Source organism: Agelaius tricolor, unplaced genomic scaffold, assembly GCF_023055355.1.
Source record: "Agelaius tricolor isolate 1412-34295 unplaced genomic scaffold, bAgeTri1.0.p SCAF_69, whole genome shotgun sequence".
In the NCBI taxonomy this organism is placed as follows: domain Eukaryota; kingdom Metazoa; phylum Chordata; class Aves; order Passeriformes; family Icteridae; genus Agelaius; species Agelaius tricolor.
The window spans coordinates 204054-225660 of record NW_027269329.1 but is presented as its reverse complement, the minus strand read 5'-3'; the positions used below and the strand labels follow the sequence as shown (position 1 = coordinate 225660).

Below are 21607 nucleotides of genomic sequence, written 5' to 3'. Positions count from 1 at the left end.
TTCTGATCCCCCCTAAACCTGGTTTTAATGCCCCCCTAAACCTGGTTCTGATACTAAACCTGGTTCTGATACCCACTAAACCTGGTTCTGATATTAAACCTGGTTCTGATCCCCCCCTAAACCCGGTTCTGATGCCCAACTAAACCTGGTTCTGATGGCCTCCTAAACCTGGTTCTGATACCTGCTAAACCTGGTTCTGATGGCCTCCTAAACCTGGTTTTAATTCCCCCCTCAACCTGGTTCTGATCCACACTTAAGCCTGGTTCTAATGTCCCCCTAAGCCTGGTTCTGATACCCTCTAAACCTGGTTCTGATACTAAACCTGGTTCTGATATTAAACTTGGTTCTGATCCCCCCTAAACTTGATTTTAATGCCCCCTAAACCTGGTTCTGATACTGAACCTGGTTCTGATCCCCACCTAAACCTTGGTCTGATACCCCCGTAAATGTGATTCTGATGCCCACCCACTATGCTGAACTGGGAGAACTGGGCTGAACTGGGATGGGCTGGGAATGGTGGACTGGGAGTACTGGGCTGAACTGGGAGCACTGGGCTGGACTGGGATGGACTGGGATGGGCTGGGAATGCTGGACTGGGAGCACTGGGCTGAACTGGGACCACTGGGCTGAACTGGGCATGCTGGACTGGTACTACTGGGCCGAACTGGTGGCCCCGTGCCTCAGTTTCCCCGTGCCTCAGTTTCCCCGTTCCTCAGTTCCCCGTTCCTCAGTTTCCCCTCATTTTCCCGGTGCCTCAGTTTCCCGTGCCTCAGTTTCCCCTCAGTTTCCCCATTCCTCAGTTTCCCGTGCCTCAGTTTCCCCTCATTTTCCCATTCCTCAGTTTCCCCGTGCCTCAGTTTCCCCGTTCCTCAGTTTCCCCTCATTTTCCCGGTGCCTCAGTTTCCCGTGCCTCAGTTTCCCCTCAGTTTCCCCATTCCTCAGTTTCCCGTGCCTCAGTTTCCCCTCATTTTCCCGGTGCCTCAGTTTCCCCGTGCCTCAGTTTCCCCATGCCTCAGTTTCCCCGTTCCTCAGTTTCTCTGTTCCTTAGTTTCCCATTCCTCAGTTTCCCCTCAGTTTCCCCGTGCCTCAGTTCCCCCGTGCCTCAGTTTCCCCTCAGTTTCCCCGTGCCTCAGTTTCCCCGTGCCTCAGTTTCCCCGTGCCCCACCTGCGCCGTGCCCCAGCCTGGGCGGGGCCGTGTTTGGCAGCCGGGCCTGCACAGTCGCTGTTTGTCTGTTTTTCTCCTCATTCCTTGAGGTTTATTTTAATTTTTTTTTTTTTTTTTTAAATTCCCCCTGAAAATTCCAGCCCGTCCCACAACCTCCGGCAGCACAATTTTCCCTCTGTCTTAAATCGCAGAGTTTGAATTTTTTCCCTTTTTTTTCCTTTTTTTTCCTTTTTTTTTTTTCGAACTCCGGGTGGTGGCAGTGTCACCCGGAGGACGTGGCAACCCAAAATCCACCCAAAATCCACCCAAAATCCGCCCAAACCCCACCCAGACCCCCCCAAAAATCCCTTTTTCCACCTGACTGTCCCCACACGGAATATCCAGGTTCTGTGTAGTTCAGATGGGGGAAAATTCAGATTTTTTTTGGGGAAAATTCAGATTTTTTAGGGGCAAATTCAGATTTTTTTGGGGGGGGAAAATTCAGATTTTTCCCACCCCGTTTTCCCAGTAAAAAAAAAGTGGAAAAATTCCCTTTCAAGCATTCAGGACCCCCCTCAAAAATCCTGCACCCACCTCCTCTCTTCTCCTCTCTCATTTTTTTCCCCTGTTTTTACCACTTTGCCTGTTTTTTTCCCTGAAATTTCGCCTCCCCCCGCCCCATCCAAAACCGCATTTATTTTTAGCAGCCAATTGAGGATGAAGGAGGAGGGAAAAACAAACTTAAAAAAAAAAAAAGAGGAAAAAAAAAAACCAAAAAAAACCACCCCAAACCCGGGGATTTTGCCCTGCTTGGAGTCGGAGCTGCAGCCATGTGGGGTGTGAGGAACCAGGGGCTGCTCCTGGCCCTGATCCTGCTCCCAGGTAACCCAAAAAATTCCATTTATTTGGGGCGATTCGGGGCTTTTTCCGGGCTAAAACTGGGACCAGAATTGGGATTAAGGTCTGGGATTGGGGCTTTGAATGATCCCGGTGCAGCCACGTGTGGTTCTCCCCTCCCTTTCTGAATTTCCAGGGGGGGAATTTTGGGATAAAATCGACCAATTTGGGTCATTTCCCCCCTCCTAATTTATTTTGGAGGGAGAAAACACCAAAATCCTTTTAAAACCAACAAGTTTTGAACATTTCCCCCCTCCTAATTTTTTTTTTGGAGGGAAAAAATACAAAATCCCTTTAAAACTGCCCAGTTTTGGTCATTTCCCCCAACTTAATTTATTTTGGAGCTTTTTAGAAGGAGAAAACACCAAAATCCCTTTAAAATTCACCAGTTTTGGGAATTTCCCCCCACTTAATTTAATTTTGTGATTTTTTAGAGGGAAAAGACACCAAAATCCCTTTAAAAATGGCCAATTTTGGTCATTTTTCCCCCACCTAATTTACTTTTGAGGAAGAAAACACCAAAATCCCTTTAAAAATGGCCAATTTTGGTCATTTCCCCCAACTTAATTTATTTTTGAGGGAGAAAACACCAAAATCCCTTTAAAATTGGCCAGTTTTGGTCATTTCCCCCCATTTCATTTATTTTTGAGGGAGAAAACACCAAAATCCCTTTAAAATTGGCCAGTTTTGGTCATTTCCCCCCATTTCATTTATTTTTGAGGGAGAAAACACCAAAATCCCTTTAAAATTGGCCAGTTTTGGTCATTTCCCCCCATTTCATTTATTTTTGAGGGAGAAAACACCAAAATCTCTTTGAATTTAGGGCGGGCTCAAGGGGAAACACCAAATTTAGGGTGGGCTCAAGGTGGGAAGGGGAATTCTGTAAAGAGGAACTAAAAACCCGGAATTCGGGATGGAAAATCTTAATTTTAATGGGGAAAAAAATCTTATTTTTAATGGGGTTTTTTTTTTGAGGAAAAAAAAAGACAAAAAAGGGGAATTTCCACCCGTCCTTCACCTCCGCAGGGGTCGCTGAGGGGTTCAACATCGACATGGGCAGTGCCAGGGTGTTCCTGGGGCCACCTGAGTCCCAGTTTGGCTACCGGGTGCTGCAGTGGGGCAGCGATGGGGACAGGTGGTGAGTGGGGCACGGGGAAACTGAGGCAGGAAGGGGGGAAACTGAGGCAGGAATGGTGGGGAGGGGGTGGGAAAGGGGAAACTGAGGCAGGAATGGGGAAACTGAGGGAGGAGTGGGGAAACTGAGGCAGGAATGGTAGGGAGGAGTGGGGAAACTGAGGCAGGAAGGGGGGCAGTGAGGTGGGAAAGGGGAAACGGAGGCAGGAGCGGGGAAACTGAGGGAGGAGTGGGGAAACTGAGGGAGGAGTGGGGGAAACTGAGGGAGGAGTGGGGGAAACTGAGGCAGGAAAGGGGAAACTGAGGCAGGAATGGTGGGGAGGGGGTGGGAAGGGGAAACTGAGGCAGGAAAGGTGGGGAGGAGTGGGGAAACTGAGGCAGGAATGGGGGAAACTGAGGGAGGAGTGGGAAACTGCAGCAGGAAAGGGGGAAACTGAGTGGGGAATGGGGAAACTGAGTGGGGAATGGGGAAACTAAGTCAGGAAAGGTGGGGACGGGGTGGGAAAGGGGAAACTGAGGCAGGAATGGGGAAACTGAGGCAGGAATGGGGAAACTGAGGCAGGAGTGGGGAAATTGAGGGAGGAAAGGGGGGAACTGAAGCGGGAGTGGGGAAACTGAGTCGGGAATGGGGAAACTGAGGCGGGAATGGGGAAACTGAGTCAGGAAAGGTGGGGAGGGGGTGGGAAAGGGGAAACTGAGGCAGGAAGGGGGGAAACTGAGGCAGGAATGGGGAAACTGAGTCAGGAAAGGTGGGGACAGGGTGGGAAAGGGGAAACTGAGGTTGGAAAAGGGAAACTGAGGCAGGAGTGGCGAAATTGAGGGAGGAAAGGGTGGAAACTGAGGCGGGAAAGGGGAAACTGAGGCGGGAAAGGGGAAACTGAGGCAGGAATGGGGAAACTGAGGCAGGAATGGGGAAACTGAGGCGGGAATGGGGAAACTGAGTCAGGAAAGGTGGGGAGGGGGTGGGAAAGGGGAAACTGAGGCAGGAATGGGGGAACTGAGGCAGGAATGGGGAAACTGAGTCAGGAAAGGTGGGGACAGGGTGGGAAAGGGGAAACTGAGGTTGGAAAAGGGAAACTGAGGCAGGAGTGGCGAAATTGAGGGAGGAAAGGGTGGAAACTGAGGCGGGAAAGGGGAAACTGAGGCGGGAATGGTGGGGAGGGAGTGGGAAAGGGGAAACTGAGGCAGGAAAGGGGAAACTGAGGTTGGAAAGGTTGGAAAAGGGAAACTGAGGCAGGAATGGGGAAACTGAGGCAGGAAAGGGGAAACTGAGGAGGGGAAGGAGGAGACTGAGGGTGGGTGGGTGGGGGGGGTAAACGGAGTCAGGAAAGGGGAGAAGGGAGGGGGAAACTGAGGCAGGGAGGGGAGGTTGGGGCGGGGAAGGGGAAGCGCGGGAGGAGCTGGAGGCTGCGGCCGGACAGACGGACAGAGACACTGACAGACAGACAGAGACAGACAGACGTGGGTGGCACAGCCTGGCACGGTGCCCACCTCCCAAAAAAAAAAAAAACACCAAAAACCGTAAAAAACGTGGCCAAAGCCGGGTTAAAGAGGGGCAGGGGGCGGTGGTGACATCCTCGATGTCCCCTTTGTCACCCCCCCCTCCCCATTTTGTCCCCCCAGGCTGCTGGTGGGGGCCCCGTGGGACGGGGACGGCCAAGGGGACATCTACAAGTGCCACGTGGGACCCCAAAACTCCTCCTGTGCCAAGGCCAACCTCGGTACCCGGGGTGAAATTTGGGGGTTCCGTGGGGGTTTGGGGCCTACATGGGGGTTTGGGGCCTTCATGGGGGTTTTGGGGCCTCCATGGGGGTTTGGGGCCTTCATGGGGGTTTGGGGGCCTCCATGGGGGTTTGGGGCCTACATGGGGGTTTGGGATTTCTGAGGGTTTGGGGCCTTCATGGGGGTTTGGGGCCTTCATGGGGGTTTGGGGGCCTCCATGGGGGTTTGGGGCCTACATGGGGGTTTGGGATTTCTGAGGGTTTGGGGCCTATATGGGGGTTTGGGGGCTCCATGGGGGTTTGGGATTTCTGAGGGTTTGGAGATTCTGTGGGGATTTGAGGGAGTCCCACGTGGGACCCCAAAACTCCTCCTGTGCCAAGGCCAACCTTGGTACCCAAGGGGAGGGGATGTGAAATTTGGGGGATCCCTCTGGATTTGGGGGTTCTGGGGGGGTTTGGGGGACCTTGTGGTCTTTGGGATTTCTGGGGGTTCGGGATTCCCTGTGGATTTTAGAGGTCCCTGTGGATTTGTGGGTTCCTTGGGGATTTGGGATTTCTGTGGGTTTGAGGGATGTCTCTGTAGATTTGGGGTTCCCTGTGGGTTTGGGGGAAGTTTTGGGGCTCCCTGAGGCTCTGACCCTCCCTGTTCAAAGTGGGGATGCTGCACTATGGGGAGCCCCCCACAGCCCAGAGCCCTGCTGAGGTTTTGGGGTCCCCCCCCCCGAGGTGCTCACCCCCTTTTTGTCCCCGTTGTCCCCAAGGGGCTGCAGTTCCGTGGCTCAGCAGCAGTGCCGGGCACCTCGGCATGACCCTGGTGGAGTCCAAGGACGGGGGATTGGTGGTGAGCAGAGGGAAACTGAGGCAGGAGCAGGGAAACGGAGGCGGGAGTGGGGAAACGGAGGCGGGAATGGGGAAACGGAGGCGGGAATGGGGAAACTGAGGCGGGAATGGGGAAACTGAGGCGGGAATGGGGAAACTGAGGCGGGAGAGGGGAAACGGAGGCAGGAGCGGGGAAACTGAGGCGGGAATGGGGAAATAGAGGTGGGAATGGGGAAACTGAGGCGGGAATGGGGAAACTGAGGGAGGAGTGGGGGAACTGAGGGGGGAGTGGGGGAACTGAAGCGGGAATGGGGAAACTGAGGCGGGAAAGGGGAAACTGAGGCGGGAATGGGGAAACTGAGGCGGGAATGGGGAAACTGAGGCGGGAAAGGGGAAACTGAGCTGGGAATGGGGAAATGGAGGCGGGAATGGGGAAGCTGAGGCGGGAATGGGGAAACAGAGGCGGGAAAGGGGAAACTGAGGAGGGGAAGAAGGAGGCTGAGGGTGTGTGGGGGAAACTGAGGCAGGGGGTGGGGGGAGGGCGGTGCTGTCACTGCTGTGACCTCGTGTCCCCCCCTCCCCAAGGCCTGCGCCCCGCTCTGGTCCCAGCAATGCGGCACCTCCGTGTTCAGCTCCGGCCGCTGCGTCCAGCTCGACCAGGAGCTCCAGCTGGTGGCCACCATGGCCCCCACGGCCCAGCGTGAGTGGGGTGGCACCTCCTGGGACCTCCTGGGACCTGCCACCCCCGGTGTCACCGTGTCCCCTGCCAGGCTGCTCTACCTTCATGGACATCGTGGTGGTTCTGGACGGCTCCAACAGCATCTACCCCTGGGAGGAGGTGCAGGCCTTCCTCGGGAACATCCTGGCTCGCTTCTTCATCGGGCCTGGGCAGACCCAGGTCAGGCCACCACGGTGTCCCCAGGGCTGGGGTGGTGTCCCCAGGGCAGTGCTGTTATCCCTAAAGTGATGGCATTGTCCCTTGGGGTGATGGCATTGTCCCTGGGATGATGCCAGCCTTGGGGTGATGCCATTGTCCCTTGGGGTGATGCCACCTGGTGTGGCACCTTGGCCACCACGGTGTCCCCAAGGCTGGGGTGCTGTCCCCAAGGCTGGGATGGTGTCCCCAGAGCAAGGGGACTGTCCCCAGGGCAGTGCTGTTATCCCTAAAGTGATGCCATCGTCCCTTGGGGTGATGCCATTGTCTGCCCTAGGGATTTCAGGGGTCCCCATGGAGTTGGGGATTCTCTGGGGGTTTGAGGGGTGTCCCTGTGGGTTTGGGGGTTGCCTGGGGGATTTGAGGGACGTTCCTGTGGATTTTGGCATTCCTTGGGGGTTTGGGGGTTCCCTGGCGGTTTGAGGGGTGTCCCTGTGGATTTGGGGATTCCCTGGACGTTTGAGGTGTTCCCATGGAGTTGGGGATTCCTTGGGGCTTTGAGGGGTCCCTGGGGATTTGAGGGATGTGGGTTTGGGGTTCCCTGGGGGTTTGGGGGATGTTTTGGGGTTCTGACTGTCCCCATTCCAGGTTGGGGTGCTGCAGTACGGGGAGCACCCGGTGCAGGAGTGGGCGCTGGGGCAGCACTGTGGGGATTTGGGGTTTTCCCTGTGGATTTGGGGTTTTCCCTGTGGATTTGGGGGTTCCCTGTGGATTTGAGGGAGGTTTTGGGGTTTTCTCTGGCTCTGACTGTCCCCGTCCCAGGTTGGGGTGCTGCAGTACGGGGAGCACCTGGTGGAGGAGTGGGCGCTGGGGCAGCACCCCACAGCTCAGAGCCTGCTGGAGGCTGCACGGAACCTGACCCGGCAGGAGGGCAGGGAGACCAGGACGGCCATGGCCATCCGGGAGGCATGGTGGGATTGGGGCGGGATTGGGGTGGGACTGGGGCGGGATTGGGGTGGGATTGGGGGGTGGGATTGGGGGTGGGATTGGGGCGGGATTGGGGGTGAGATTGGGGGTGAGATTGGGATGGGATTGGGGGCAGGATCAGGACTGGGAGTGGGGGCAGGATCGGGGTGGAATTGGGGGTGAGATTGGGGTCAGAGTTGGGTTTAGGGTCTAGGTTGAGATTGGGATTGGAATTGGTATTGGGTTTGGGATCAAGTCACGATTTGGACTGGGATTGAGGCTAGGACTGGGGTCAGGATTGCTGCTGGGATCTGGATCAGGGCTGTGACTGGGATCAGGATCAGGGTGGGGATCAGGGTCAGGGTTGGTGCTGGGATCAGGGTTGGGATCAGGGTCAGGGTTGGGATCTGGGTCAGGGTTGGGAGCAGGGTCAGAGTTGCGATCAGGATCAGGGTTGGTACTGGGATCAAGGTTGGGAGCAGGATCAGGCTTGAGAGCAGGGTCAGGGCTGGGATCAGGATCAAGGTTGGGAGCAGGATCAGGGCTGTGACTGGGAGCAGGGTCAGGGTTGGGATCAGGATCGGGGTTGGTGCTGGCATCAAGGTTGGGATCAGGATCAGGCCTGGGGCAGAGCTCATCCTGGCTGCCCAGGGGCTCACTGTCCGTCCCCCTCCCACAGCTCCGAGTCGTTCAGCCCCGCGCGGGGCGGGCGCCCGGGGGCCGCGCGGCTGCTGCTGGTGCTGACGGACGGGGAGTCCCACGACGGGGACGAGCTGCCCGCGGCGCTGGCCGAGTGCGACCGCCGCAACGTCACCCGCTACGCCATCGCCGTGAGGGCCCCGCCACCCTCCCCGTGTCCCCCTGAGCCCCCGGGGCTCCTGCTGAGCCCTGTCCCCCCCCTCAGGTGCTGGGGCATTACCTGAGGAGGCAGCAGGATCCCGAGGATTTCATCCGGGAGATCAAGTTCATCGCCAGTGACCCCGATGAGAAGTATTTCTTCAACGTCACGGATGAGGCCGCCCTCAATGACATCGTGGATGCTCTGGGAGATCGGATCTTCAGCCTGGAAGGTGCTGGTTTGGGGCTGGGATGATGGGAAGGGCTGGGGATTCCAGCTGGAGGAGCTGAGTCTCCTTCCTGCCCTGCTCAGGTACCCACGGGGACAACGAGAGCGCCTTCGAGCTGGAGATGTCCCAGATCGGCTTTTCCATCCACCACCTCGAGGTGATCCTGTCCCTACTGAGTCAGAAAGGCTAAATCCACTTTATTATGCTACAGAAGGCTAAATCCACTTTATTGGGACACCCATTCCTTTTTATATTCTGGTTTATGTTCTGATTGCTCCTTTAATCAAAACATTGGCTAATTAAAAAGCCACCCTTCAGTAATCAACACACATTAACGTGTTCACAAACACCAGGTGCAGAAAGTTAAGATAGGAATTGTTTAAAATTCTTTTCCCTGAGCTTCTCACGGCCTTGGGAAAGCTGTGACCACAATGATCCCACTGGGAAAGGTGGAAAACAACCCTGAGCCCATCTCACCCCTGGCATGGCAGGGGGACATTGGTGGGGTTTTGTGTTTGTGAGGTGCCCCGTGGCAGGAAGGAATGATGAATCTGACTCCACGTTCCTAGAAGGCTAATTTATTATTTTATGACACTGTATTATGTAAAAGAATACTAAACTAAGCTATACTAAAGAATACAGAAAGGATACAGAACAGAAGGCTGGAAAGATATTAATGGAAAACTCTTGTGACTCTTTCCAGAGCTTCGACATAGCTTGGCTGTGATTGGTCATTGAGTAAAAACAATTCACATGAAACCAATGAAACCATGTCCAGACAAATTCTAAAGCAGCAAAACACAGGAGAAGCGAATCAGAAAATTATTGTTTTCATTTTTCTCTGAGCCTTCTCATCTTCCCAGGAGGAAAATCCTGGGCAAAGAGACTTTTCCAGAAAATCTGACAGAGCCAGCGGGGCTTGAGGACACAGTGGGGCTGTGATTGGTCATTAAGTAAAAACAATTAACACGAAACCAATGAAACAATCACCAGTTGACAAACAATGTCCAAACACATTCCAAAGCAGCAAAACACAGGAGAAGCGAATCAGAGAATTACTGTTTTCATTTTCCCTGAGCCTTCTCATCTTCCCAGGAGGAAAATCCTGGGCAAGGAGATTTTTCCAGAAAAAATCTGACAGAACCAGCGGGGTTGGGGACACCGGAGGCATTGTGGTGACTTGTGCCACCCATCCCAGCAGGACGGGATCCTCTTTGGAATGGTGGGAGCCCACGACTGGGAGGGGGGCGTGCTGGAGGAGAGGCAGCGTGGGCGCGTTGTCCCAGCCCGTGGGGCCTTCCAGGAGGAATTCCCGCCGCAGCTGAGGAACCACGCGGCCTATCTGGGTATGGGGGAGCCCCCTGGGGGCGTGGGGGGTCAGCTGGGTTTGGTTCCAAATCCCCTCGGGATTCGGGATGAATCAGGGCTGTTCCACATCCCGGAGGGCAGCGGTGAAGTGGGGGTGCTTTGTGGAGTGGGGTGTTTGGGGTGCTGGGTGATACAGAAATGTTCTGTAAATTTGGGGTGCACTGGGGATGCTCCATGGAATGGATATTTGGGGTGCTGGGTGATACAGAAATGTTCTGTGAGTTTGGGGTGCCCTGGGGATAGTCCATGGAATGGGTATTTGGGGTGCTGAGTGATACAGAAATGTTCTGTGAGTTTGGGGTGCCCTGGGGATAGTCCATGGAATGGATATTTGGGGTGCTGGGTGATACAGAAATGTTCTGTGAGTTTGGGGTGCCCTGGGGATAGTCCATGGAATGGGTATTTGGGGTGCTGAGTGATACAGAAATGTTCTGTAAGTTTGGGGTGCCCTGGGGATCCTCCATGGAATGGATATTTGGGGTGCTGAGTGATACAGAAATGTTCTGTGAGTTTGGGGTGCCCTGGGGATAGTCCATGGAATGGGTATTTGGGGTGCTGAGTGATACAGAAATGTTCTGTGAGTTTGGGGTGCCCTGGGGATAGTCCATGGAATGGATATTTGGGGTACGCTGGGGATGCTCCATGTCTTGGATATTTGGGGTGCTTGGTCATACAGAGCTGTCCTGGGAATTTGGGGTGTTGTGGGGATACTTCATGTAATGGATATTTGGGGTGCTTTGTCATGCAAAAATGTTCTGTAAATTTGGGGTGCCCTGGGGATGCTCCATGTCCCGGATATTTGGGTGCCCTGGGGATGCTCCATGTCCCGGATATTGGGGTGCCCTGGGGATGCTCCATGTTCCGGATATTTGGGTGCCCTGGGGATGCCCCAAACCCGGATATTTGGGGTGCCCTGGGGATGCTCCATGTCCCGGATATTTGGGGTGCCCTGGGGATGCTCCATGTCCCAGATATTGGGGTGCCCTGGGGATGCCCCAAACCCGGATATTTGGGGTGCCCTGGGGATGCCCCAAACCCGGATATTTGGGGTGCCCTGGGGATGCTCCATGTCCCGGATATTGGGGTGCCCTGCCGATGCTCCATGTCCCGGATATTTGGGTGCCCTGGGGATGCTCCATGTCCCGGATATTTGGGTGCCCTGGGGATGCTCCATGTCCCGGATATTTGGGTGCCCTGGGGATGCTCCATGTCCCGGATATTGGGGTGCCCTGGGGATGCTCCATGTCCCGGATATTTGGGGTGCCCTGGGGATGCTCCATGTCCCGGATATTTGGGGCGCCCCAGGACCCCCCTGTCCCTCCGGGGCTGTCCCCCCCGACCCTGCTGTCCCCCCAGGGTACTCGGTGTCCTCGCTGCAGCTGCCGGGGGGGCAGCGCCTGTTGGTGGCCGGCGCCCCCCGGTTCCAGCACAAGGGCAAGGTCGTCCTCTTCCAGCTGGACCCCACGGGCACTGTGACGGTGGCCCAGGCGCTCCTGGGGGACCAGGTGAGGGGTGCTGGGGTGGGGGACCAGGTGAGCGGTGCTGGGGGGCCCTGAGGGCTTTGGGGGAGGGAGTTTGGGCTCCTCCCCTCGGCCTCACCGCCCCTTGCGCCCCCAGATCGGCTCCTACTTCGGCAGCGAGGTGCTGGCCCTGGACCTGGAGGGAGATGGGGACAGCGAGCTGCTGCTGGTGGCCGCGCCCTCCTACCTGGGCGGGCAGAGCTGGGAGACTGGGAGGGTCTACGTGTACCGGGTGGGGCAGGTGAGACCGGGAGGGGCTGGGGTGGGCTTGGGGGTGTGGGGCAGGTGAGACTGGGAGGGGCTGGGTGTGCTGTGTGAGGCAGGTGTGGGTCTGGGGGTGTGGGGCAGGTGTGAGGGGAAAGGAGAGGGTCTGTGGGTACCTGGGGGGCAGGTGAGAGTGGCTGGGGTGGGCTTGAGGGTGTGGGGCAGGTGTGAGGGGAAAGGGGAGGGTCTATGTGTGCTGTGTGGGGCAGGTGAAGGGGCAGGTGTGGGTCTGGGGGTGTGGGGCAAGTGTGAGGGGAAAGGGGAGGGTCTGTGTGTGCTGTGTGGGGCAGGTGTGGGTCTGGGCATGTGGGGCAGGTGTGAGGGGCTGGGGAGGGTCTGTGTGTTCTGTGTAGGGCAGGTGTGGGTCTGGGCATGTGGGGCAGGTGTGAGGGGCTGGGGAGGGTCTGGGGGTGTGGGGCAGGTGTGAGGGGAAAGGGGAGGGTCTATGTGTGCTGTGTGGGGCAGGTGAGGGGGCAGGTGTGGGTCTGGGGTTGTGGGGCAGGTGTGAGGGGCTGGGGAGGGTCTGTGGGTACCTGTGGGGCAGGTGAGAGGGGCTGGGGAGGGTCTACATGTCCCGAGTGGGGCAGGTGAAGGGGCAGGGTCTGTGTGTACCTGTGGGGCAGGTGTGGGTCTTGGGGTGGGCCTGGGGGTGTGGGGCAGGTGAGGGGATGGGAACTGGAGCAAAGTGGGGTGAACTGGAGCAAACTGGGGCAGGGGATGGGAGCATCAGCGGGACGCAGAGGGACTGGGAGGGAATTTGAGGCGATGGCGGGAACACGGTGGCATTGAGGGGGCGCCTGTCCCTTGGGGGGTACCGAGGGTCCCCCCTGCACCCCCAGGAGCGCCTGAGCCCCGCGGGGTCGCTGCTGCCCGAGCCGAGGCCGCAGGATTCCCGGTTCGGCTCCGCCCTGGGCGCGGTGCCCAACCTGAGCCAGGACGGGCTGGCCGGAGCCGTGGTGGGGGCGCCGCTGGAGGACGGGCACCGAGGGGCGCTCTACGTGTTCCACATGGCCCCGGGCACGCTCCTGCCCCGCTGCAAACAGGTGAGACAAGGCTGGGAGGGGCTGCAGCGAGCGCCGCGTCAACACTTGGGGGCTGGGGTACACTGTCACTGGATAGGGACACACCGGGAATGGGGACATGGAGAGGGGATAGGGACACACCAGGAATGGGGACAGGGACAGCCCAAAATCAGGGACATGGAGAGAGGATAGGGACAGCCCAAAATCAGGGACATGGAGAGGGGATAGGGATACACCGGGAATGGGGACATGGAGAGGGGATAGGGATACATCGGGAATGGGGGCATGGAGAGGGGACAGGGACACACCGGGAATGGGGACATGGAGAGGGGACAGGGACACACCAGGAATGGGGACAGGGACAGCCCAAAATCAGGGACATGGAGAGAGGATAGGGACAGCCCAAAATCAGGGACATGGAGAGGGGATAGGGATACACCGGGAATGGGGACATGGAGAGGGGATAGGGACAGCCTGGAATGGGGACATGGAGAGAGGATAGGGACAGCCCAAAATCAGGGACATGGAGAGGGGACAGGGACAGCCTGCGAATGGGGACATGGAGAGGGGACAGGGACATTCAGAAGGGACAGGGACACCCTGGGGACAGGGACATGGAGAAAGGACAGGGACACCTCGGGAATAGGGACATGGAGAGGGGACACTCTTATAGTGTATTGTAATTAAGAAATAATTAGCTTCTGATTGTGATGGCGTGAATTGGAACACCTGTGTTGTCTCACCCTTCACATGAGACTGAAAATAGAATAAAAGTTTTAAAAACTTTTAAAATAAAAGTTTATATTTATTTTATTTTTACTTGATTTTTACTTGATTTCATATTTTATTTAACTTCATTTTAAACGTTTATATTTAAAACTATTCATTCTATTTTGTAAGACCAACTGAGCCTCTCAGTCACCCCATCTCCGGGCCACAGAAGGGCTTAAAAGTTAAAAATTCAAAATTCTCGTTTGCCAGCGCATCGAGGCGGCGGCGCTGGGCTGGAGCCTCCGGTACTTCGGGATCAGCGTGGACGGACGGACGGACATGGACGGGGACGGACTGGTGGACGTGGCCGTGGGGGCGCAGGGGGCGGCCGTGGTGCTGCGGTGAGCAGGGGATGGGGACAAGGGACAGGGACACCCCGGGAATGGGGACAGGGAGAAGGACAGGGACAACCCTGGGAATGGGGACAGGGACACCCTGGGAATGGGGACAGGGAGAGGGACAGGGACACCCTGGGAATGGGGACAGGGACACCCTGGGAATGGGGACAGGGAGAAGGACAGGGACAACCCTGGGAATGGGGACAGGGACACCCTGGGAATGGGGACAGGGAGAGGGGACAGGGACATGGAGAAGGGACAGGGACAAGGACACCCTGGGAATGGGGACAGGGAGAGGGACAGGGACATGGAGAAGGGACACCCTGGGAATGGGGACAGGGACATGGAGAAGGGACACCCTGGGAATGGGGACAGGGACACCCCGGGAATGGGGACAGGGAGAGGGACAGGGACATGGAGAAGGGACAGGGACACTCCAGGAATGGGGACAGGGACACCCTGGGAATGGGGACAGGGACACCCTGGGAATGGGGACACAGAGAAGGGACAGGGACATGGAGAAGGGACAGGGACACTCTGGGAATGGGGACAGGGACACCCTGGGAATGGGGACAGGGACACCCTGGGAATGGGGACATGGAGAAGGGACAGGGACAAGGGACAGGGACATGGAGAAGGAACAGGGACATGGAGAAGGAACAGAGACACCCAAGGAATAGGGACAGGGACACCCTGGAAATAGGGACAGGGACATCTTGGGAACAGGGACATGGAGAAGGGACAGGGACAACCCTGGAACAGGGACATGGAGAAGGGACAGGGACATCCAAGGAATGGGGACATGGAGAGGGGATAGAGACACCCTGGGAATAGGGACAGGGACATCTTGGGAATAGGGACATGGAGAAGGGACAAGGACGTGCAGAAAGGACAGAGACACCCTGGGAATGGGGACATGGAGAAAGGACAGGGACATCCTGAGAACAGCGACATTTGGGCCATGGGGACATTGAGGAGGAAAGGCACTCGGTGCCTCAGTTTCCCCTCAGTTTCCCCTCTGCAGGCCTCAGCCCGGAGCCAGGGCAGGCTGTCCCGGTCCCCAGGCTGAGGTGCCCGGTGTGGCCGTGTCCGCAGGTCCCGCTGGATCCTCCAGGTGGCCGCGGCGGTGTCGGTGGAGCCGGCGGCCGTCAGCGTCACCCGGCGGAATTGCCGGCGCGGCGGCTCCGGCGCCGTCTGCCTGCGCGCCCGCCTCTGCTTCCGCGCCCAGAGCCGCGCCCGCAGCGCCCCCCAGGGCATGGACGTGGGTGAGTGCGGGCCCGGGGGTGTCCCTGGAGCCGCCCAGAAACGTCTCAGAGCAACCCAAAGCGTCCTGGAGCCACCCAAAGGGGTCCTGGCAGTGTCCCTGGAGCAGCCCTGGCTGGGTGGGGAGGACCCCGGGAACGTCCCAGAGCATCCCAGAGGGTCCTGAGAGTGTCCTTGGCACAACCCAGGAACATCCCAGAGCATCCCAAAGGGTCCTGGAGCATCCCAGAGCATCCCAGAGGGTCCTTGGAGTGTCCTTGGCACAACCCAGGAACATCCCAGAGGGTCCTTGGAGTGTCCTTGGCACAACCCAGGAACATCCCAGAGCATCCCAAAGGGTCCTGGAGCATCCCAGAGCATCCCAGAGGGTCCTTGGAGTGTCCTTGGCACAACCCAGGAACATCCCAGAGCATCCCAAAGGGTCCTGGAGCATCCCAGAGGTTCCTGGAGCATCCCAGAGCATCCCAAAGGGTCCTGGCAGTGTCCCTGGAGCATCCCTGGCTGGGCAGGGAGCATTCCAGAACATCCTTGGGGCATCCCAGAGGCTCCTGGAGCATTCCAGAGCATCCCAAAGGGTCCTGGGAATGTCCCTGGAACATCCCTGGCTGGGCCTGGAGCATCCCAGAGCATCCCAAAGGGTTCTGGAGCATCCCCGGCTTTCCCTGGGGGTCCCTCCCACCGGAGCAGCCTCTCCCGCAGCTCTCCCGGCGCTGACCCGGCCCCTGTCCCGCAGCTCTCTGGTACAACGCGTCCCTGGAGGAGCGGAGCCCGGGATCCCGAGCCGCCTTCGACTCCGGGGCCCGCCGGCTGCTGCGGCGCCGCATGGAGCTCCCGCTGGGCCGGCAGAGCTGCGCCCGCATCCCCTTCCACGTCCTGGTCAGCCCCGGGGCTCCTCCCTCCCTCCCGGCCCGCGGGCGGCTCCTCCCGGCCCCGTTCCCGGGGTCCCGCCCGGATGAGGCTGACGGGGTCCCCCCGGTTGTGCAGGACACCTCGGATTACCTGCGGCCCCTCAGCCTCAGCCTCACCTGGGCGCTGGATGAGGCCGCCGGGTCTGTGCTGGATGAGGCCTCTCCCACCTCCCTCCGCAAACTGGTGTGTGCTGGGAAGGGCGTGCCCGGGCACTGGGATCACCCCTGGGCACTGGGATTGGCACTGGGATCACCCCTGGGCACTGGGATTGGCACTGGGATCACCCCTAGGCACTGGGATTGGCACTGGGATCACCTCCAGACATTGGGATCATTACGGGGTACTGGGATCACCCCTGGGCACCAGGATTGGCATTGGGATCACCCTCAGACATTGGGATCACCCCTGAGCACTGGGATCACACCAGGATCACCCCCAGACACTGGGATCACACCAGGATCACCCCTGGACCCCGGGATCACCCCCAGACATTGGGGTCACCCACAGACACTGGGATCACCCCCGGGGCACTGGGATCACTCCTGAACCCCAGGATCACCCCTGGGGCACTGGGATCACCCCTGGATCCCAGGATCACCGCCAGACACCGGGATCACCCCTGGCTCCTTCCAGATCCCGTTTTTCAAGGATTGCGGCGACGACGACGAGTGCGTCACCGACCTGGTGCTCAAGGCCACCACGGACATCGTGGGCTCCAGGTACCCCTGGTGTCCCCCCAGTGTCCCCATGGTGTCCCTGGGATGCCAGGAGCCCCCTGTGACCCCCCTGGCCTGCAGGCAGAGCCCCCACGTCCTGCGGAAGGGCCGGAGGCGGATGCTGGTGGAGGTGGAGCTGGAGAACCGGGAGGAGAACGCCTACAACGCCAGCCTGTGGCTGCAGCTGCCTGGGAACCTCCACTTCTCCAGCCTCGTACTCCAGGTACAGCCTGGGGGAGCCCAAATCCCCACCAAGTCTCTGAGGAGCTCATCCAAACTGTCCCACCAAATCCTTGAGGAGCCCCTGCAAAATGTCCCACCAAATCCATGAGGATCTCCTCCAAACTCTCCATCAAATCCATGAGGAGCTCATCCAAAATGTCCCACAAAGTGCTTGAGGAGCTCCCCCAAACTCCCCCACCAGGGTCAAGATGGAGACCCAGGTCTTTGGAGAACCTCTGGGGTCATTCTTGTCCGAACCCCTCAGCTCATTGCAGGTGGGATGGGTTGGAGTCTGTTGGGTCCCCAAACTGATTCCAAGGGGGACGAGGGCGTCCATGGTGTCCCCAACTTCTCCCAGATGGCAGCTGGGGCTCCGTGGTGTCCCCAGCTCCTCCCAGGTGGGACATGGGGCTCCATGGTGTCCCCAGCTCCTCCCAGGTGCCAGCTGGGGCTCCATGGTGTCCCCAGCTCCACCCAGGTGGCAGATCATGTTCTGTTGGTCCCCCCAGGGGTCCATTGCTGCCACCTCCAGGTGTCCCAAGCCCCCCAGCTCCATGTCCCCGTGGTGTCCCCCTGGCAGGAGCCCAGCTCGGTGAAGTTGGAGTGCTCAGCCCTGGGGGGGCACCGCCGGCGCTGCAGCGTGGGGTACCCCGTGTTCCGCTCGCAGGCCAAGGTAGGACCCCCGAGAGACCCCCAGGGAACCCCCCCTTCCCCAGCCTCGTGCTCCAGGTGCAGCCTGGGGGGAGCCCAAATCCCTGAGGAGCTCCTCCAAACTCTCCCAGCAAATCCACGAGGAGCTCCTCCAAAATGTCCCACCAAATCCTTCCAAACTGTCCCACCAAATCCTTGAGGAGCATCTCCAAACTCTCCACCCAATCCCTGAGGAACCCCTCCAAAATGTCCCATCAAATCCCTGAGGAACCCATCCAAACTCTCCACCAAATCCTTGAGAAGCTCCCCCAAACTCTCCCACCAAATCCCTGAGGAGCCCCTCCAAAATGTCCCACCAAATCCCTGAGGAGCTCCTCCAAACTCTCCCACCCAATCCCTGAGGAGCTCCTCCAAACTCTCTCACCAAATCCCTGAGGAACCCCTCCAAAATGTCCCACCAAATCCATGAGGAACCCCTCCAAAATGTCCCACCAAATCCATGAGGAACCCGTCCAAAATGTCCCACCAAATCCATGAGGAACCTCTCCAAACTCTCCACCAAATCCATGAGGAACCCATCCAAACTCTCCCACCAAATCCCCGAGGAGCCCTTCCAGCCTCTCCCACCAAGTCCCCGAGGAGGATCCCTGTCCTCCAGAGCCCCTCGGGACCCCCCAAACCCCCCATGCCCCCAGGTGTCCTTCACCCTGGAGCTGGAGTTCAGCTGCTCCGTCCTGCTGGACCGCGCCGAGCTCACGCTCAGGGCCACCAGGTATGGGCGGGGCCGAGCCCTGGGGGGGAGGAGCCACATCCCAGGGGGCGTGGCTGGAATTTGGGGACACTCCCGAGTGTGTCCCCACACCCCCCATGTAGTGACAGCACGGAGCTGACACCGCAGGACAACGTGGTGGAGCTGTCGGTGCCCATCCGCTACGAGGCCAACGTGTTCCTGTCCAGGTGGGGCTGGGGGGGTCACAGAGCGGGGGGACACCCGGGAGGGATGGGACACCCCAAAAACACCGACCTGCAGAGTGGGGGGGTCACTGATGGGGACACCCGGGAGGGATGGGACACCCCAAAAATACCGACCTGCAGAGTAGGGGGGGTCACTGATGGGGACACCCGGGAGGGATGGGATGGGACACCCCAAAAACACCGACCTGCAGAATGGGGGTGTCACTGATGGGGACACCCAGGAGGGATGGGACACCCCAAAAATACCGACCTGCAGAGTGGGGGGGTCACTGATGGGGACACCCAGGAGGGATGGGATGGGACCCCCCCAAAAATACCAACCTGCAGAGTGGGGGGGTCAGGGAAGGGGATGGGACCCCCCCCGTGCTCCCCCAAAAACACCGACCTGAAGAATAGGGGGGTCAGGGAAGGGGATGGGACCCCCCCCAAAAACACCGACCTGCAGAATGGGGGGGGTCAGGGAAGGGGATGGGACACCCCAAAAATACCGACCTGCAGAATGGGGGGGTCACACAGGGGGACACCCACCATGGGTGTGACCCCCCCCTGTGCCCCCCCAGTGCCACCAACCTGCCCCGCTATGAGCTGCACCCCCTGGGCACCTTCAGCCCCAGCCCCGGCCCCGAGTTCACCACCACGCTCAAGGTGAGGAGATGAGGAAGATGATGGTGAAGATGATGATGATGATGATGGGGGAGGGTCTGGGGGGTCCTGAGGGGCTTTGGTGGGCAGGGATCCTCCTCAGGGATTTGGTGGGACAGTTTTGAGATGCTCCTCATGGATTTGGCGGAACAATTTGCAGGAGCTCCTCAGGGTTTTGGTGGGACATTTTGGAGATGCTCCTCAAGGATTTGGTGGGACAATTTGGAGGGGTTTTTTGGGACAGTTTGGAAGAGTTCCTCAAGGATTTGGTGGAGAGTTTGGAGATGCTCCTCAGGGATTTCATGGGACATTTTGGAGGGGCTCCTCAGCGTTTTGGTGGGACATTGTGGAGATGGTCCTCAGAGTTTTGGTGGGACAGTTTGTAGGAGTTCCTCAAGGATTTGGTGGGAGATTTTGGAAGAGCTCCTCAGGGATTTGGTGGGACAGTTTTGAGATGCTCCTCATGGATTTGGAGGAGCTCCTCAAGGATTTGATGGGACAGTTTGGAGATGCTCCTCAGGTTTTTGGTGGGATAGTTTGGAGGGTTTTGGTGGGACATTTTGGAGATGCTCCTCAAGGATTTGGTGGGACATTTTGGAGGGGCTCCTCAGCGTTTTGGTGGGACAGTTTGTAGGAGCTCCTCAAGGATTTGGTGGGAGATTTTGGAAGAGCTCCTCAGGGATTTGGAGGAGCTCCTCAGGGTTTATTGGGACATTTTGGAGATGCTCCTCAGCGTTTTGGTGGGACATTGTAGAGATGGTCCTCAGAGTTTTGGTGCGACAGTTTGTAGGAGCTCCTCAAGGATTTGGTGGAAGATTTTCGAAGAGCTCCTCAGGGATTTGGTGGGACAATTTGGACTTGCTCTTCATGGATTTGGGGGAGCTCCTCAAGGATTTGATGGGACAGTTTGGAGATGCTCCTGAGGATTTTGGTGGGATGGTTTGGAGGGATTTGATGGGACATTTTGGAGATGCTCCTCATGGATTTGGAGGAGCTCATCAAGGATTTGATGGGACATTTTGGAGATGCTCCTCATGGATTTGGAGGAGCTCATCAAGGATTTGATGGGACATTTTGGAGATGCTCCTCATGGATTTGGAGGAGCTCATCAAGGATTTGATGGGACATTTTGGAGATGCTCCTCATGGATTTGGAGGAGCTCATCAAGGATTTGATGGGACATTTTGGAGATGCTCCTCATGGATTTGGAGGAGCTCATCAAGGATTTGATGGGACATTTTGGAGATGCTCCTCATGGATTTGGAGGAGCTCCTCAAGGATTGGGTGGGACATTTTGGAGGAGCTCCTCAGGGTTTTGGTGGGACATTTTGGAGATGCTCCTCAGGGTTTTGGTGGGACATTTTGGAGATGCTCCTCATGGATTTGGAGGAGCTCCTCAGGGTTTTGGTGGGACGTTTTGGAGATGCTCCTCAGGGTTTTGGTGCAGCTCACCTCGCTCGCCGCCCCTCCCCAACCCAGGTGCAGAATTTGGGGTGCTACCCCCTCCAGAACATCACCCTGCACATGGCCCTGCCAGCTCTGGGCCACCGTGGGGCCACCATCCTGTCTGTCACCAAGGTCCTGGCTGAAAATGTGAGTCTGGGGGACACCTGGGGGGCCTTGGGGGGGGTCCCCCCTGTGGTGGTGCCCCCTGAGCCCCCCCTGTGCCCCCCCAGGCCTCCTGCAGGCTGCACCCCCCCCATGAGGGGACCCCGGTGCCCCCCGAGGAGCTGCTGCACACAGAGAGGCTGGTAGGGCTGTGCCCCACAAGGGGGTCCCCAAAACTCCGGGGGGGTCCCCAAAACTCCAGGGGGGTTCAGGGAGGGTCCCCAAAACTCCAGGGGGGTCCCCAAAAACTCCAGGGGGGGGTTCAGGGGGGATCCCCAACAGTCCAAGGGGTTTGGGGGGGGTTCCAGGGTTTGGGGGGTTCAGGGGGGGATCCTCACCCCACCCTGGGATTTGGAGGGTTCAGGGATTTGGGGGGTTCAGGGGGGTCCCCACCAATTCCAGGGGTTTTTGGGGATTCCGGGGGGTCCCCACCATTTCCAGGGTGTTTGGGGGGGGGTTCGGGGGGATCCCCACCATTTCCGGGGTTTTTTGGGGGGTTCAGGGGATCCCCACCATTTCCGGGGTTTTTTTTGGGGGGTTCAGGGGGCTCCCCACCATTTCCGGGGGTTTTTGGGGGTTCAGGGGGATCCCCACCATTTCCTGGGGGATTCAGGGGGGATCCCCACCATTTCCGGGGGGTGTTTTTGGGGGTTCAGGGGTATCCCCACCATTTCCGAGGGTTTTTTTGGGGGTTCCGGGGGCTCCCCAGCGCTGCC

The 21607-nt window shown here is 58.2% G+C and overlaps 1 protein-coding gene across 1 annotated transcript in view; it reads left to right on the top strand.

The window, feature by feature from the left end:
- Position 1: 1 nt before the first annotated feature.
- ITGA10 (integrin subunit alpha 10) overlaps positions 2-21607 on the top strand; it is a 26285-nt gene continuing 4679 nt past the window's right edge. Inside the window, exons 1-26 of the mRNA XM_071417284.1 lie at positions 2-2026; positions 3068-3179; positions 4799-4896; positions 5658-5737; positions 6301-6415; positions 6486-6613; positions 7412-7560; positions 8235-8385; positions 8460-8625; positions 8706-8779; positions 9824-9968; positions 11347-11495; positions 11608-11751; positions 12614-12817; positions 13778-13908; positions 15001-15170; positions 15902-16044; positions 16153-16260; positions 16711-16796; positions 16875-17016; positions 17596-17688; positions 18362-18438; positions 18540-18623; positions 19202-19286; positions 20763-20876; positions 20960-21034. Of these exons, the coding sequence (XP_071273385.1) occupies positions 1975-2026; positions 3068-3179; positions 4799-4896; positions 5658-5737; positions 6301-6415; positions 6486-6613; positions 7412-7560; positions 8235-8385; positions 8460-8625; positions 8706-8779; positions 9824-9968; positions 11347-11495; positions 11608-11751; positions 12614-12817; positions 13778-13908; positions 15001-15170; positions 15902-16044; positions 16153-16260; positions 16711-16796; positions 16875-17016; positions 17596-17688; positions 18362-18438; positions 18540-18623; positions 19202-19286; positions 20763-20876; positions 20960-21034 (3075 nt within the window). The 5' untranslated portion in view covers positions 2-1974. The remainder of the gene's footprint in view (positions 2027-3067; positions 3180-4798; positions 4897-5657; positions 5738-6300; positions 6416-6485; positions 6614-7411; positions 7561-8234; positions 8386-8459; positions 8626-8705; positions 8780-9823; positions 9969-11346; positions 11496-11607; positions 11752-12613; positions 12818-13777; positions 13909-15000; positions 15171-15901; positions 16045-16152; positions 16261-16710; positions 16797-16874; positions 17017-17595; positions 17689-18361; positions 18439-18539; positions 18624-19201; positions 19287-20762; positions 20877-20959; positions 21035-21607) is intronic.